The sequence below is a fragment of the Pantherophis guttatus genome, chromosome 2 (genome assembly GCF_059756535.1).
Source record: "Pantherophis guttatus breed Tessera chromosome 2, ASM5975653v1, whole genome shotgun sequence".
NCBI classification, from domain to species: domain Eukaryota; kingdom Metazoa; phylum Chordata; class Lepidosauria; order Squamata; family Colubridae; genus Pantherophis; species Pantherophis guttatus.
In genome coordinates, this window is record NC_142064.1 from 196,604,518 (window position 1) to 196,619,855 (window position 15,338).

Below are 15,338 nucleotides of genomic sequence, written 5' to 3' on the forward strand. Positions count from 1 at the left end.
TTAGTCTGACAACATTGTCTACTGTAATGCAAAAAAAAAAAAAGGCTGCAGGCAATAAAGACACAGGCAAATGTTGTCTACTGCAACATTTTTGATCAGAAGAGTGCTAAGGGATGGGTGACTATGTTTGCAAAGCCTTCCCAGTTGCCCGGCAGAGGGCACTGCTTAATCACTTGTCACAATGTTTTCTTTTGTTCCTCAAGGCCCTTTTGTAAAGGTATCAATGCCCGCACACGCATGCACACACAGACACACACAGAGAGAGAGAGAGAGAGAAAGAAAGGGGGAGGTAAAAAGGAGTGTTAAAATGGCATCCTTTTAGATACCTACTTTAACCAGCATCAGTTTGGGTTGTTGTTGAGTGATGTTTGAGCAGAGTTTTATTTGGTAGGATGCGGAACATTACACAATTAAAGAGAGAACAAAAAGTGAAGAGAGTAAAGATTATTAAAAAATGGAAGGACTGTATGTAAATGGATTGGCGGTAATGAAGAAATGGGATAGAGGATGGTGAAGAAATTACAGGTACACACAGAGGAGACAAAGAATGGACTGGACCTGGCCTTGGGCCAAATTGGGAGGCTGTACAAACACACTGAAGTTCTTGGATTGCACTGAAACTGGCAACAGACTGATGGTCAGTGTGTTGAAAAGGCTTCTTGCCCCTTAGGAGTAAGCCACAGCTCCTGGCTGTAAGTGCCTGCAGTGCTTGCTAAGCAAAAAGGATGTTCCAACTAAAGGGCTGTGTGGGGGTTGGAGAAGGAGGTTGAGGGAGACAACAGATACAGGACAACAGCAAAGAGAAGTCTGCAGAGGAAGTGCCTATTGGAATTACTCTGAATAGGCCTGTATAAACAGACTCCCACCTTTTATGCTGCCTGGTCAGGATTTGGCTCATTGTCTGGGCACGGAATAGAGCTTGTTCCTCATATTGGAAAGTCTTACTTAGAGGAAAAGAAAGAGACTTCCCAGGTAAGGAATTGCCTGTATGCCAAAATGACACAGGAACAGTTTTTTCCCTTGTGCCATCACTCTGCAGAACACCTAATTCTCACAGTACAGTCTTATTTACCTATGTCATACGGCTGTAATATTATTACCTTTCCCATCTTCTTTACCACCCCCTAATTGGTATCATTATTATGGTTATTATTACTCTGTTGTTTTGCATGTACACTGATAGCTTTTGCACTGGAGAAAAATTCCTTGTGTGTCTAATCACACTTGGCCAATAAAGTATTCTAAAGTATGTGCATAGGTGAGGTTGGAATATACACTGATACTATTAGTTGCAAGAGGAGGAGGAGAAGCCTCAAAATGCTGCTGACATACCTATTTACTTCCCTTTGATATTTTATTTTGAGAATTTAATTCTGAGTTCCTGGATTGGATTGCTGATGATGTGTTTTTTTCCCTGCTACAACCCCTCAATCTAAGTGCTTAAGGGTCTAGGTAGAAAAGAGCATAGCAGGTTTTCTACATTTTTAGAGAGTCCAAGGTTTGCTTTCTGTTACTCACAAGTCGACTCCCCAGTTCTGTCTACAAGGGTCTCTGCAACAATCAGGAATGACGGATCTCCCTGGGTTTCTTCTCTTACAGTGTTCTATCAGCAAGGACTGCTCTCATTTTGATGTCTTGAATTTCAGCTGCTACAATAGCCACATCCCTCAGGCTGGGGAATAAGGATGCATCTGATCTTACAAGACACCCCAGTGGTGATCAAATGTCATGTTCTACAGGTCACTGGATTCAAGGGCCTCTATGTGAGCTTGGGCTGTAGAAGCAATTAGGGATATTGATCAGTGGTGAAATCCTCCACGGATTGCCACCGGTTCACTGCCTGTGCATATGCAGTATGTGACAAGAGCACACTGCATGCACATGCGCAGTGCATGCCAAGTGCATGCTTTGCATGCACACATGCGCAGTGCACACCAAACACACACTTTGGATGGAAAAAGGAGGCTTAACAAGGTAAGTAGAACAGCGAGGCGGGGAAACAGCTGTGCCGCGCAATTTAGATTCACTAGAAAGCCGGATTTCCTGCGAATATAAATCACGTGGCACAGCTAGTCGTCGGAAATACTGGTTCAAATGAACCAGTAGCTTTTTTTTACTACTGGTTCACCCAAACCGGTAGCTTTTATCACCACCGGTTCACCTGAACTGGTGCGAACCAGTAGCATTTCACCCCTGGTATTGATGCTATACTGCTCATCCTGCTGCCCATTGGTGTCTCTTTCTGAACTCCTAGATCTCATTACTTGGGAATCTCGAAAGTCCTTTTTTCTAGAGGCAAATGGGCTTTCTGGTTTTTCTTTGAAGATGTTTCGCTTCTATCCAAGAAGCTTCTTCAGCTGAAGAAAAGCCAGAAAGTCCAGTTGCCTCTTGAAAAAGCACATTTGGGACAACCATGCCCTGGATGACTGAGACTCTCTATAGACATTACTTGGATAGTGGTAGAGAATCACAGCTATTGGCTCTGAGGAATTTCAATTGCCATGCAACGGAGTGAAGGTAGTTTAAGGAGAATGTAGATATTGATGGCCACCATAGTAACCATAGGCTTGTCTCAGGTGATCTCAAGCAATACACACAAAATGGTCGTATTTAGATCTAGGGTTTACTTTGGAGCAGTTGGCATGTGATCTCAAAATGAAGGATATTGTGATTACTTGTCTATCGTTATCATATTCGTTATCATATTGTCTATCGTTATCATATGCGAATGAGCGCGAGGCTTACTATTACCTGTAATCTCAAGAACAGGGGATTGATTAGGATAGTCTACCCCAAATGTTTAATGTATCTTATTGGTTTTAAGCAGGTGCTTGCTGACTTCTAGATTATGACAGTTCTGAGGATGCTGGATGAGACTACATCTAAGCAGACTCTGTCTGTTGAATGCAGGGAGCACACTGATATATGGCAGAAGTGATAGTTAATTGCCCTGGCATAAATCCAAAGGTGAATAAAACTGAGCAGGAATATAACCCCAGGTTTATACCTATACTGTGTTGATAAAAGTGAAGTGTCATTATTTTTCCCTACATTGACTGCACTGTTAAAATGTTGTACAACAGCTCTGTTGATGTCCTTTTCCCTCTAAGGGAAAGACAAGGATAAGACATGTCTGCAGAACATTTTGCTGATTAATTTACCAAGTCTGGAGTTCAATGAGGTATCTAGGGTAGCATATTAAAGGTCATTTGGGATTCATTTGAGCTTCTGGATTTTGACAAAAAGGAGGATAGGGCATGCTGTAATATAAGCTCAGGTTCTTGTGAACTGGATTCTTGCCCCATTTTATGCAGTCAGGGTAAGAGACAGATTCATGAAGTGATGAATTGTTTTTTGGGAGCGGAGATAGTATTGACTACTTTAAGAGAAGCAGTGGTGCATTCCCTCCTGGAGAAACCATCTTTCAATCTAAGTATCTCAGACCTCCTCTGCCTTGTCTGCAATCTTCCATTTTTAGGGAATGTTTTGCAGATGTTGGTGTGATGCCTGTTAAAGAGGCTTCTAGATGAAGCCAATTAATTGATCTCTTCTGAATAGGATTCAGCTACGAGTATTGGATGGAAACTGCATCGATCACTCTAATACATGATATTTATCAGGACCTAAATGAGACAAATACATTCTTCTTGGTCTTGTTGATCCTCTCAATCATGTTAATAGTATATTTCTGGACAACCTGGAAGAGATGCACTATTTTACAGTGGATCGGCTCCTTCCTCATGGGAAGTTCCAGTTGGTGTCACGATGGAATGAGTGGCTGAGCACTTGACTCCTCTTCTGTGGAGTGCCACAAGGTTCAGCTGTCTCATGCGTGCTTTATGACTTATATATGACAACACTGGGACAGATCATATGTTGGTTTGAGGTGAAGAAGTATTAACATGCTGATGACACCCAATTATATCTACATTGCAGGCTGAATTAGAAGGGCTGATGAATCTTCACCAGGGATTTAGAGACTGTAAAAGATTTGACTGGAAGAACCAAGTTTAAATATTACAAAATGGGTGTTTTGAAAAAACACTGATCTCCTTTTCTTCCCCTAATGGCTAGTGGCTTCCCCTAAAATTCATAACCTAGATGTTCTTCTGGACTCACAATTTCTCCTTGATCAGTAGGTGGACTGGTGGTCAGGAGAAACTTAACCGAATTTGGCTGGTGTTCCAGTTGTGATCTTTCCTGGAGTAGGAGACGGTGAAGATACTCACAAGCTCATCATCCGATGTACAATTACTGCAATATGCTTCACTTGGGTCTCTTTGAAAGTACTCTGTACTTGTAAACTACAGTTCAAGACATGAGAGTTGCTCTACTATTATACCATTGATTTTGTACTTGCTGCATTGGCTGCCAAAAGATTTCAAAGAACAATAAAAAGCACTGGCTTTTACTTAAAAAGCTCCATGTGGCATGTTCCCAGATACCTAACAGATTATTTCAATTGAATTGAATCTGCCCACTTTCATTTGCCCTCCAGGAAGTGACAGGTGTGGGATCTCAGGATTAAGATTTTGGGGGTTTGCACTGCCCCCACACTTTGTATTTTTAGAAGGACTGTTAAAAACTGAACTCTTTTCCTAAAATTCTGGGATCCATTTTTAACATTGTGGCACACTTACTCTTTTCTTAATGTCTATGAATTGTTGAGCTTGTTGTAAATATTAGATTATTAGAAACTCTGCAGCAAGGCAGCTTATTATTAGATAGATAACTAAGTACATGTTTAGGAGTGTCGCAAGACTTTATTGTTTGTTTTACTGTGAGGTGCTTGGAATCATTAGATGGGGCAATATACTCAATACTGATAATAAATTCATTTTTTTCTCACTCTAAATGCCAGGGCAATTAATGACAAATGCTAATGAATTCAGAAAAAGCTTATCCTACCTCTTCCTGGCCATCACAATCTGTATTTGCGTTATATGAAGAGCAACATAACCATCTACAATCGGCAGGGTATTGTTGGACTTGAACCAGCAATTTACCTATCTGTATGTAGCCATCAGACGTCCTGTGGTACTTGAATGCTGTTGCTCTTCCCTCCTGCAGAGCTTCCTTATCTGACTGGAGACTCTGTTCAGGGAAACAGACAATCTTTGCAAAAAGGCAGCTATAAGGATTTAGGCAGCCTGCTGTGTATACAGTGTGAAATGCTATGACAATAAATCACCAGGCAATACTTATGGCTTTAGAGAAAGAGAGCATTATTCTAACAGTCAGTGTCACTAGAAGAACTTTTTATGCCTTTCAAGGACTCATAAAAGACTACTGAAGGATACCGAATAAGGATCAGACTTGAAAACCTTTTTCTCTGCTATAGGCTATGCATTTAACATTGAGAATGAAATAGACTTGCTTTGAGATTTGCAATGTAGTCTCGGAACATTGGAATTTAGATTCTGATTATACTTTGCGATCCAAGTTTGATAACTGGCTACAAAATAATAATCTGCTTTATACTCCTAACAATCTATGATGCCTTCAACATTCCAATACAGGTAACCTGTAGTCTTTGATTTACTGGTCGCTTATTGACCTTTTGAAGTCATGAAGTACCCCATCCCCACCCCGAAGGTTACGACCCAATTCTGAAGTTCCAAGGGCTGGGCCCTCCCTACCATCATGTGACTGAATTTTGGGTACCTACAACCAGTCTGCATTTATGTCCATTTGCAGCATTCTGCAGCCACATGAACTACAATTTACAATTCCAGTTTTTGGCAAAAATGCCTCATAGTAAACAATAGGTTCATTTAACAATTATGGATCTGCTTAATGACCAAGGTGATTTGCTTAATGACTGATGCAAAAAATTTTGTCAGATCAAATTGGACACATGATGGCCCACTTTATGAGCATTATGACTTAAAATCTTATAATGGCAGGATCCATTACAGTCATAAATTGAGGGCTACCTGTAATAACTATGAATTCCAAAGCCATCACCTAATCTTAGGGAATCATAAATGTTGCAATATTGTATTTAAAAAAACCCCCACTATTCGTAGACCCTAAAAGGACTAATGAGTAAACCAAAATAGAACCAGCAACTGAGAGTCAGAAACTTTTGAAGGAGAATAGTTTGAGTTCCATCATGGAGCTATTTTGGTGAAAGTGCTAGCCTAGAAATCAGAACATCTGAATTCTAGGCCTCCCTTAGGACTAAAAGCCATTGTTGGCTCAATCACTCTCTCAGGCCAGCCTACATTGCAGGATTGTCATTATTGTGAGGAAAATAGGAGGAGAAAGGAGCATTGGGAATGTTTGCTGCGTTGTGTTGACCAAAATATATAAAACGACAAGATAAAAATCTAATAATAATAATTAACAAAAATATACTCAGCAAACTTACATCAAAGGGCAAAACTTCCACTGTTGTGTTGAATAGTTTGTCTTCAGGGTGTTCAATGTTGCCACTACGGAAGAAAAACCTGTGCAACAGGAATCAATAATGATTGCAGAGCCCCCACAGTGGTAAAACATAAAATTCATCTCAGCAATGACTTTGGCTGAACTTGATAATAACCATCTCTGTAAAGTATTTTTGAGAAAGAAAAATACTATATTGTATAAACAAACACGATATCACCAGTTACAGAGGAACTATTTGTCCATTCTCACAAATTAAGCACTCTATTGCATTTGAAAGGATCTATTAGCAGTAAGAAGCACAAATATCATTATGAAAGTGACCTTTTCAACTACACTCTTAAACTGAAACGGGAGAAACAGACATTACTGGAACTACGTTCTGAATCCAGGACACATTGGGAAGAAAAGGGTCACAAAGGGAAATTGTTCCCACTTTTTTATTTATAGAGAGAAATTTAATTCAAAGAAATGTAAACAAACGGATTTCTAGAAATGACATTAATATTATTCCTATGGTTCCTGAAGAGATACTTTTAGCTGCAGGCAAAGATAGCAGAAGCTAGCAAAGCAATGCACATCAGACAAAAGAACTGAGGAGGGATGCCCTAAACATAATGGAATTAGGCCAAGGCAGAGGAAAAGAAGAAAAGATACATATTTCTGCAAATGATTGCCAATACCACTGTAGTGCAAATTCTTTGAAAGAAATGCTTTTGCAAATGCAGGAGCATGCACAAGGCTCTTCTCTTTGAATCAATAAAGAAGCTGCAATTTACTCCAGGCTCACAGGGCTGCCTTCCATCTGCTTGCAGCTGTCTCTATAAGTGCACAATTCTTTTGAAGAATTTGCATATGAATATAGCATTGCAGGCTAATTTTGCCCACAGCCAAGTTTGATCCTGACCTGCTCAATGTTGACTCAGCCTTGCATTCTTCCAAGTCAGTAAAATGAGGCCCCAGATTGTTGGGGGCAAGATGCTGACTCTGTAAACTGCTTAGAGAGGGCTGTAAAGCACTGTGGAGTGGTATATATGTCTAAGTGATATTGCTATTGTTATTATGATCAACATCATCATCATCCAATCCACTGAAGGTTCCATGCCTTTTCATTGAAGGTTATGGACCATGCTTCAATGGGCCAATATTGTTTGGTAGATAGATGTTTTATGATTTCCCAGTCTAGGGCTGAAAGAGAGCAATTTGCCCAAAATCTCCCAGCCAAATTCTGTGCCTATGAGAGGATAAGAACAGAGTGTCTGCCTGCTACTCCTCTACCATCTTAATCAAATCACCAGACAGGCTCTCAGTCCTAAGATATATAAAAAATACAAGATGCTAAGATTGAACTTAAGCGAAAGGAAAATCTCAATCATTTATTGTCTGACAAAATATATTTTTCAAGGGATATCTGTCCTTTTAAAACTGTGCCCTCAGTAATTTTTTTATCTGCAGATAATACTTGAATCTGGACCCTACCAGCCTCAACTATGCTAACATTTTCAGGAGGACAACACTTTTAAGATATTTGCAGAAAAAAACCCCGAGAAAGTATGTCTGTATGAAATGAACCAACAGTAACTGTTATCCCACTATTCTTTCAGAGAAAGCCAGTTTGTATAACAAAATTAAAGAAAATCCTACGGTAATACAAGAAAACTTTAATAAAAGCAATAATTTTATAACCTAAGAAGCCCAAAAGGGTAGAACAAAGGAATGCCACTACACAAGTGGAGGACTTAATAGTAATTCTTCTACTTTACTTCCTGGTTTCCTGAAAGATTCTTGCTTCCCTGAATCCTGCATAGATCATAGGAATGGATTCTAGTGATAAGAGTGGTGGATATTTCTAATTCTCCACCTTTATTGAGTTGGTTGTCTATAGCCCAGAAGCCTTGTTTAGAATGATTCATTCCTTTTTGTTCCCCCCTTCCCTCCCCCCCCCCAATAAAACAATATTTGTGCATACGCCTCAGTGAGAATTTTGGGCAACATTTTGGCAGTAAGGTTGCTCAAATTCATTTAAGGCCTTTATTCTGCAGGATCTATGGCGATTATAGAAGTAAAGTCTTGCGGCATGGCCTGGGAGGCGATGATACCATCTTCTTTGAAGGAGGAACTAATGCATCCCATCATACAGAAACGCTTCCTTCAACTGGCTGTGTAATACAACCACCATACAGTTTCCAAACTTTCCGTTAATTACTTCAATAAGAGTGTGTTGCACAACTCATCTTTCTCTCTTTCTTTGGATGGGGAGAAACAAGCTGAAACTGAATCCCAGCAAGACTGAGTTTTGCCAGATATCATCTGTATTTTACTCCAGTGATAACTCTGGTTCAGGTAGCATTCACCCTTAAGGGAACAGGTACATGATTTGGGGGTTCCCTTAGAATCACAGCTGCTGTTGGATAGGCTGATGGAATCTTTGCCCAGCTTTAGCTGATGTACCCTTCCTGGAGAAGGTGACTCAGGCCTTTGCCCTCTCCTGGAGAGATTAGTGCAGTGCACACTACATGGGGAAGTCTCTAAAGATTACTTAATAATCACCATTGGTGCAAAATACCAGCCCATGTGTTACTCATAACATCTGTGTTGCAGGCACTGCATTCCTTGTGAATAGCCTTCTGGATACCATTCAAACTGCTGGCGTTGATCTACAAAGTCTACATTGCTTGGTATTCAAGTACCTGCTTGACCATCTGTCTCAAAGAGCTCCTAACCATCCAGTGTGCTTGTCCTAGGGGACCTGACTGTAAATTCTTGCTCATGGGAGATTCAGTGGGAAATTTGTGCTTTTCTTTGACAACATCACCCTTCAAAACAGAGATTCTCCCCAGAGATTTGGATAGTCCCTTTGCTTCTAGGCTACAGCAGGCTTTGAAAACAGAACTATTTAGAAGAACATTTGAGGGTTGGCACTGAGTCTTTGGATACTATTCATATTTGCTGTAATGTTATTATTAATATTTAATGTTATTGGTTGATTTACTATGTTCATTTTTGAGGTATTGTTATGTGTCCTGATTTTAATTGTACAATGCTACGAGTCTTTGGGAAATATGATAAATAAATAAACATTATTTGCTTTCTGAAGCCACAATTGTAATCTATAGTTTAGACAAATTTCCCTAGGGATGGTACAGCTCAGCATAGATGCCACTAAGGCCCCATCTGTTATGACTACTTGCCAAAATTCAGACTGAAGAATTGAAAATAAATTTAATGTTGAATTAGGCACACAGGAAAGGAAAAAGCATTCATGAAGTCCTTCAACAAGGTGAAGGACAAGAAAGGCTTCATTGTGTTATGGCTGTACCGAAAACAATTATACCTTCTTTGAAAATAGTACATGGTTGCATTTTGTATGCATTTTGGGCAGAAGAATAGAATAAAAACATTTCTTGCAATATCTTGAATCCTTCCTCCTATTGCAGGTCTGTGTCTGCCCAGCAGCTTCTGATCACGTTGAGTTAAGATTGTAGAACTTCACACACAGTTATTTTTGGATTTCAAGAGCCAGACTCATCTAATGCTAAGCTAGTCTCTCTCACTATATCTCATTGTTATATTTTCCAGAAGCACTAGGGCAGTTTTATCATCTGGGGAATCTCCAGTTATGTTGGACTGCAACCTTCACTAACTCCAAAGGTTGTGTTAGAGACTGTAGGAACAGCATTCCACCATGACTTGGGAGTCTAAGGGTATACTAGTTGCTTCACTATATATTTTTAGCAGTTTCAGTATGTGAAAAATAACTCAAATTATGAGAAAATATATGCAAGATAAAAAGACCCTAATCAAGGCTCCTTAGTTTCAAGTAGCAATTACTGCTTTCATATAAAAGAAAAAATACACCAAGCAGCAAGCTTGGAGGATGGAAAGCCAAAGTGATATGAGCACCACCAACAAGCCAGATGTAGAGCTGTTATTATATATGTTGACCTCAGCAAGACTAATGTATGCACAAAAATGGAAGGACACTGCTATGGACGAATGGTTGTAGAAGTTGATGGAGTTCGCTAAAATGGCAAAATTGACTTCTTTGATTAAAGAAAAGAACATTAGTAATTTTGTTTCCACACGAAGACCACTTCTGACCTTCGGGCTTGATGTGGAAAAGAATGAAGCTCTGGGTTTTACCAATTAGAGTGATAGATCTTTATAGAAGTGGCTTATTCTTATTATTATGAAAAAGCAAAAAGTTGTGATTTGATGTTAATGTCTTATTTTACTGTAACACAGAGTTGTAAGTCAATGCTTCTTTTTCTTTTTTTTTCTTATCTTTCCTCACTTCTCCTTTCCTTCCCCCCCCCACTGCTTTTCCATTTACTTTGCATTTTGTATTTTATAATACTTTATAATTCAATAAAAAATTGAATTGACTAAACCAGATGTACAGCTTCTGTAGTAACTTTGAGCAGGCCAACGATTCTATCATGTATCTTAAGATTGTTCTGTCTTTCAGGTAGTGCAGAGACTCAAAACAAAAAGGCAACAGTTGGAGCATGCTGGGAAGAAACTGAATGACATACAATCTGGTTTACAGTTGAATTGTCTTTCACCAGAACAAGGGACTTTCAACCATAAGCTAAACTTTCCCATTCTTTGCTTGCCAAAGCTGTTGAAGCTTACCGTTCAACACGGAGAGGCTTAAAGAAGCGAAAGCGTATAAAGTCGCCCGCTGTGGGAGTAAATGCCCAGAAAAAGTCTTCTCTCAGGTAGGCTTTCTCCAAGGAGAAGTGCTGGTAGGTCTTCAGGCTTGTGCTCACTTCTGCAGGAGGGTTCACGTGCTCTTTCCGAAGAGACTGCTTTCCAAAATCTTTGTCCTCAATATACAAGATAAAAGGAAAACTGAGATGATTTCCTTGAGGAACATACCCTTTTTATATTACACATCTGTGGAAACTATCTCCTACCTGATGCTCTGAAAGGATTTTAAGGGACAGATTTAACATTTTTTCCCTCCCAAATCTTTATGACTTTATACTGTATATTCATTGTTTCTTTTGACAAAAGCATTATCCAGCCTGTTGGTCAGATACAAAGCCTTTACTTTGTCTTTTAGTTTTCCTCCTCCTTTGCTCTGCATGGCCAATCTATCACCAATTTATGTCTTTCTCTCTGCATATCACCACTGACACATATCCCTGCACAAAGGGTGAATTTCTGCCATCTTCGGTCTCATGAGGGCTGTTCCTTTTTTTCCTTTTGAGCTATCATAGTCATAATCTTAGAAAAAGGCACCAACAAGGCAGCTTAAAAATGCTTTTGATATAACATGGAATTGGGTCTGTAGAAATCCTCAACATTAACAAATGAAAGAATGTTGAAGTGTTCCTTTTCTCACAGGCACTGATCTACTACTAGTAAAGGAGAAGTAAAGGGGGAAATTTCAGTGTATATTTACTGTTATATTTTTTTTTAATTCTTATTATGTGAACTACATTTTTAGGAAAAAAATATATAAATTGAACTAAAATAACTATCCCTTCATTAATTAAATCATTATACAACAAAAAAGGAAGAAGCAGCACTCACAGAACTTCCAAAGTTCAGGTATGGATAAGATGTATAAACCCAAATCAGGGAGTTCTCAACTTATGATCACAATGGAGTCTAGAATGTCAGTTGTCAGTCACTGCAGTTGTAAGTTGAGGGACTATGTGATCAATTTTACATCTGTTTTTATGAATGTCATGAAGCAAGTCATTGTGGCCTTTAAGCAAATCCAATCTCCCAAATGGTGTGGGTTTTTTTGCCAGAAACCAGCAAAAAAACCTTTAAGAAATCAGTCACATGACCATAGATCATTGCAAGTGGTCATAAAGGTGAGCTGGTTTCCAAGCACCACAAACACCATCATGTAAGTGGGGGTGGGTGGGGTATGGCAGAGACAGCAACTCTAACTTGAAGGATAGGTCTTAAGTAGCTTTTTTGAAGTCTGTTGTAACTTCAAATAGCCATTAAATAACCAGTTGTAAGTTGAGGACTATTTGTATATTAGAACCCTTCATCCTCTCTCCAGCTTTACTCTCAGACTTTATACTGTGGTGTTAAGGCTTTGACAAATGGCAAAATACATAGCTAATTAATTTATCCTAGCCTCTCTCTCTTTTTATCAAAGTGGATAAGCTCCTATTCCTTTGACTCTTGACCCGATGCCTCTTTTTACTTTCTGAACCATTTACAATTTGCTCCATATTCTACATTGAAGCATCTACTTTCTCTTTACAGAATAGCACAGGTGGCCTTTACTCCCCAGGGAATAGATCTGTATCAGGCAGCACCTGTTTTTCCAAAACTGCTTCACATATTCAAAACCCATTGCATTTTATACACAAACCTATTAAGGTACATCTAAACTATGTATGCACATGGATATACATACCTCCTAATACAGGTTTACAAGTAAATTTTATTTATTATTAAACACATTTATATGGCCATCCAACCTCACACATAGGTGACTGCAGGGGAATTGAATTACATCAGGGCTTTCCTGCCCTCCCGGAAGTTATTTTTACTTTCAAAACATTTTTCTCCCCCCATCCATCTTGAAATTGGCTCCATTCCTCGACATCTAAGATGTTTAGCATTACAAGATTCCTCGCTGGAATCAGTTTTGGTAAAAATTTAAGCTCAGAGGGGAAAAAAAATACTGGAAGTCTGCCAGTGTGAAGCACAACTAGTTCAGCCAGATTTTGGTTGTCTTCATGCAATCTACATTCTTTTACTCCACCTGAGCCACTTTCAGCAATGCAGGGAATAAAAGCAAGAACTTTTAAGGTAGTTCTCACTTAACAATCTCATTTAGTTGGAATTGGGATTGGCAACTTGATTGTTAAGCAAGGTGGCTGCTAAGTGAAACTAATTGTACTTCAACTTTCCTTTACTTTACAGACCTACAAAGGTCATAAGTGGGAGGATTGATTGTAAAGTTGCTTTTTCATTTACTGTCATTTCAAAACGGTTGCTACATGAGGCAATCATTTAATGAAGATTACGTATACTGCTTGTATAATTCAATAGCTAACATAAAGCAACAAACATTTTTTTCTGTCACTTGCTCTTTTCTACTTCCCTTCTCCCCTCCCTCATTTCTATAACCATGATGTTCTCTACTCACTTTCAACTTTTGTATTTTACCAGCCAGAGAGGAATGGGTTCCTACATGTTGGAAGAGCGAAGGCTTGAAGCGGATTCTTAGGTTTGCCTTCTGTCTATCACAATGTTTCTGGGGGAGAAAAAAAAACACAGCAGGAACTAAACTTTTAATCTTTCCGTTTTGAAGAACAAAGCACAGAATGGAAAATAGTTTATTACTTTCACTTAGGTTCGTCTTTCCTCTCCCCATCTTGCAATCCGACCCACCAGATTCATGACAGTACTAAACCGGTTTATCCTCCTCCACTCCAAGTGTGGTGAAATGTTATGAACACAAATATATTGCAAAAGAAATGAGTATCTTAGAAAATGGTTAGGTCTATCTTCATTGGGACCCAGATGGTGTGGTTGTTCCAAACAAACCTTAACTCTTCCTTTCACTTGCCTTCTCAATTAATAGCTATTTTTAACAGCTGTATGTACTGAGGTCAACTGACCAACTTGAATTGCAGTTAAAATGAAAATTCCATAGAAATCCCTTTAGGGATATTTTAATACTAGAATATTATTTTAGTGTTAAAATGCACCTAAATACATATACAGTTTTTCAGTTCAGATAAGATTTCTACCCTGTTACCCCGAAAATAAGACCCAACTGGAAAATCCTAGCATGATTTTTCAGGATGCTCGTAATATAAGCCCTACCCCCAAAATAAGCCCCCGTTAAGATTGTCAGCCAGATAGATGCATTTAATACCATATTTTTCCCAAAATAAGACCTAACCGAAAAATAAACCCTAAGGCGTCTTTTGGAACAAAAATTAATATAAGACCTGGTCTTATTTTCGGGGAAACATGGTATAAAACTCTTAAATTGTTGATTCACTTTTGATTTCTTACGTGGATATTAAAAAAAGAATTTATTGTTAATTTTCAAGGAAAAAATTGTCAGGGTTGTCAGAAGATGGATAGTGGAAACAGAAAAATCTTTGACATCTGTAACCATTTAGCTGGTATAGAGAGTCTCAAAAATCTGTTATTAATTTTTGGGATTATTAAGTAGCAGTTTAAAAAGATTAACTACTATATTTCCTCCCTGTTTTCTTGCATATTTTGAAAGCATATTTGCCCCATTCAAGAGATCCAAACTTTCTTATGACTAATTAGATATAAACTTTTCTACACCGTTTCCTTTTTAGTTACCTAATTTCCATACACACAGAGAGAGAGAGAGAGAGAGAGACACACACACACACAAATTGAGAATATATTAGGATCTACTTTCCCAACTGAGACTCTCTAAGTATGCTAGGAATAAAGTATAAATTTTCCAACCTGAATGACTACTGAAACCTGTTAGGAAAAAATCCAAGGGATATTCCATCTTTAACCTTAGATGGGGTCACATTCAATCTGGGATTATTTCTGGATTCACAGTTCCTTCTCAAGAGCAAGTAGAAGCCGTGCCCATGAAGCTGTGACCCTTTGCACAGCTGCATCTGGTGCACCAGTTGTGCTCTTCTCTAGATTGGGAGGCCCTTCATTCAAGTCCTAGTCACTTCATAACTATTACAATGTGCTCTACACAGGGCTGCCTTTGAAGACTACTGGGAAGCCACAAATGGTCCAGAATGCAGTGGCATGGGTAGTGATGGGCATGACTTGGTATACCCATGTGACACCTCTGTTGCAAACTGCATTGCTTGTCAGTCTGCTTCCAGGTATGCTGATTGTGACATAAAGAACTTCATGGCACATGGCCTGGTTGTTTGGTGGACAGCTTATCTCCTGTGATGTCACAGGACTAATTCAATCCAATACAGTTGGAGTGCTCTGGATCC

At 39.0% G+C, this 15,338-nt stretch overlaps 1 protein-coding gene across 1 annotated transcript in view; it reads right to left on the minus strand.

Annotated features, from left to right (window-relative positions):
* MGAT4B (alpha-1,3-mannosyl-glycoprotein 4-beta-N-acetylglucosaminyltransferase B) overlaps positions 1–15,338 on the minus strand; it is a 113,564-nt gene that overhangs the window by 3,296 nt on the left and 94,930 nt on the right. The window contains exons 10-13 of the mRNA XM_034402762.3: positions 13,520–13,627; positions 11,026–11,219; positions 6,374–6,452; positions 5,007–5,094 (exon numbers count right to left, since the gene is read on the minus strand). Coding sequence (XP_034258653.1) covers positions 5,007–5,094; positions 6,374–6,452; positions 11,026–11,219; positions 13,520–13,627 — 469 coding nt within the window. The remainder of the gene's footprint in view (positions 1–5,006; positions 5,095–6,373; positions 6,453–11,025; positions 11,220–13,519; positions 13,628–15,338) is intronic.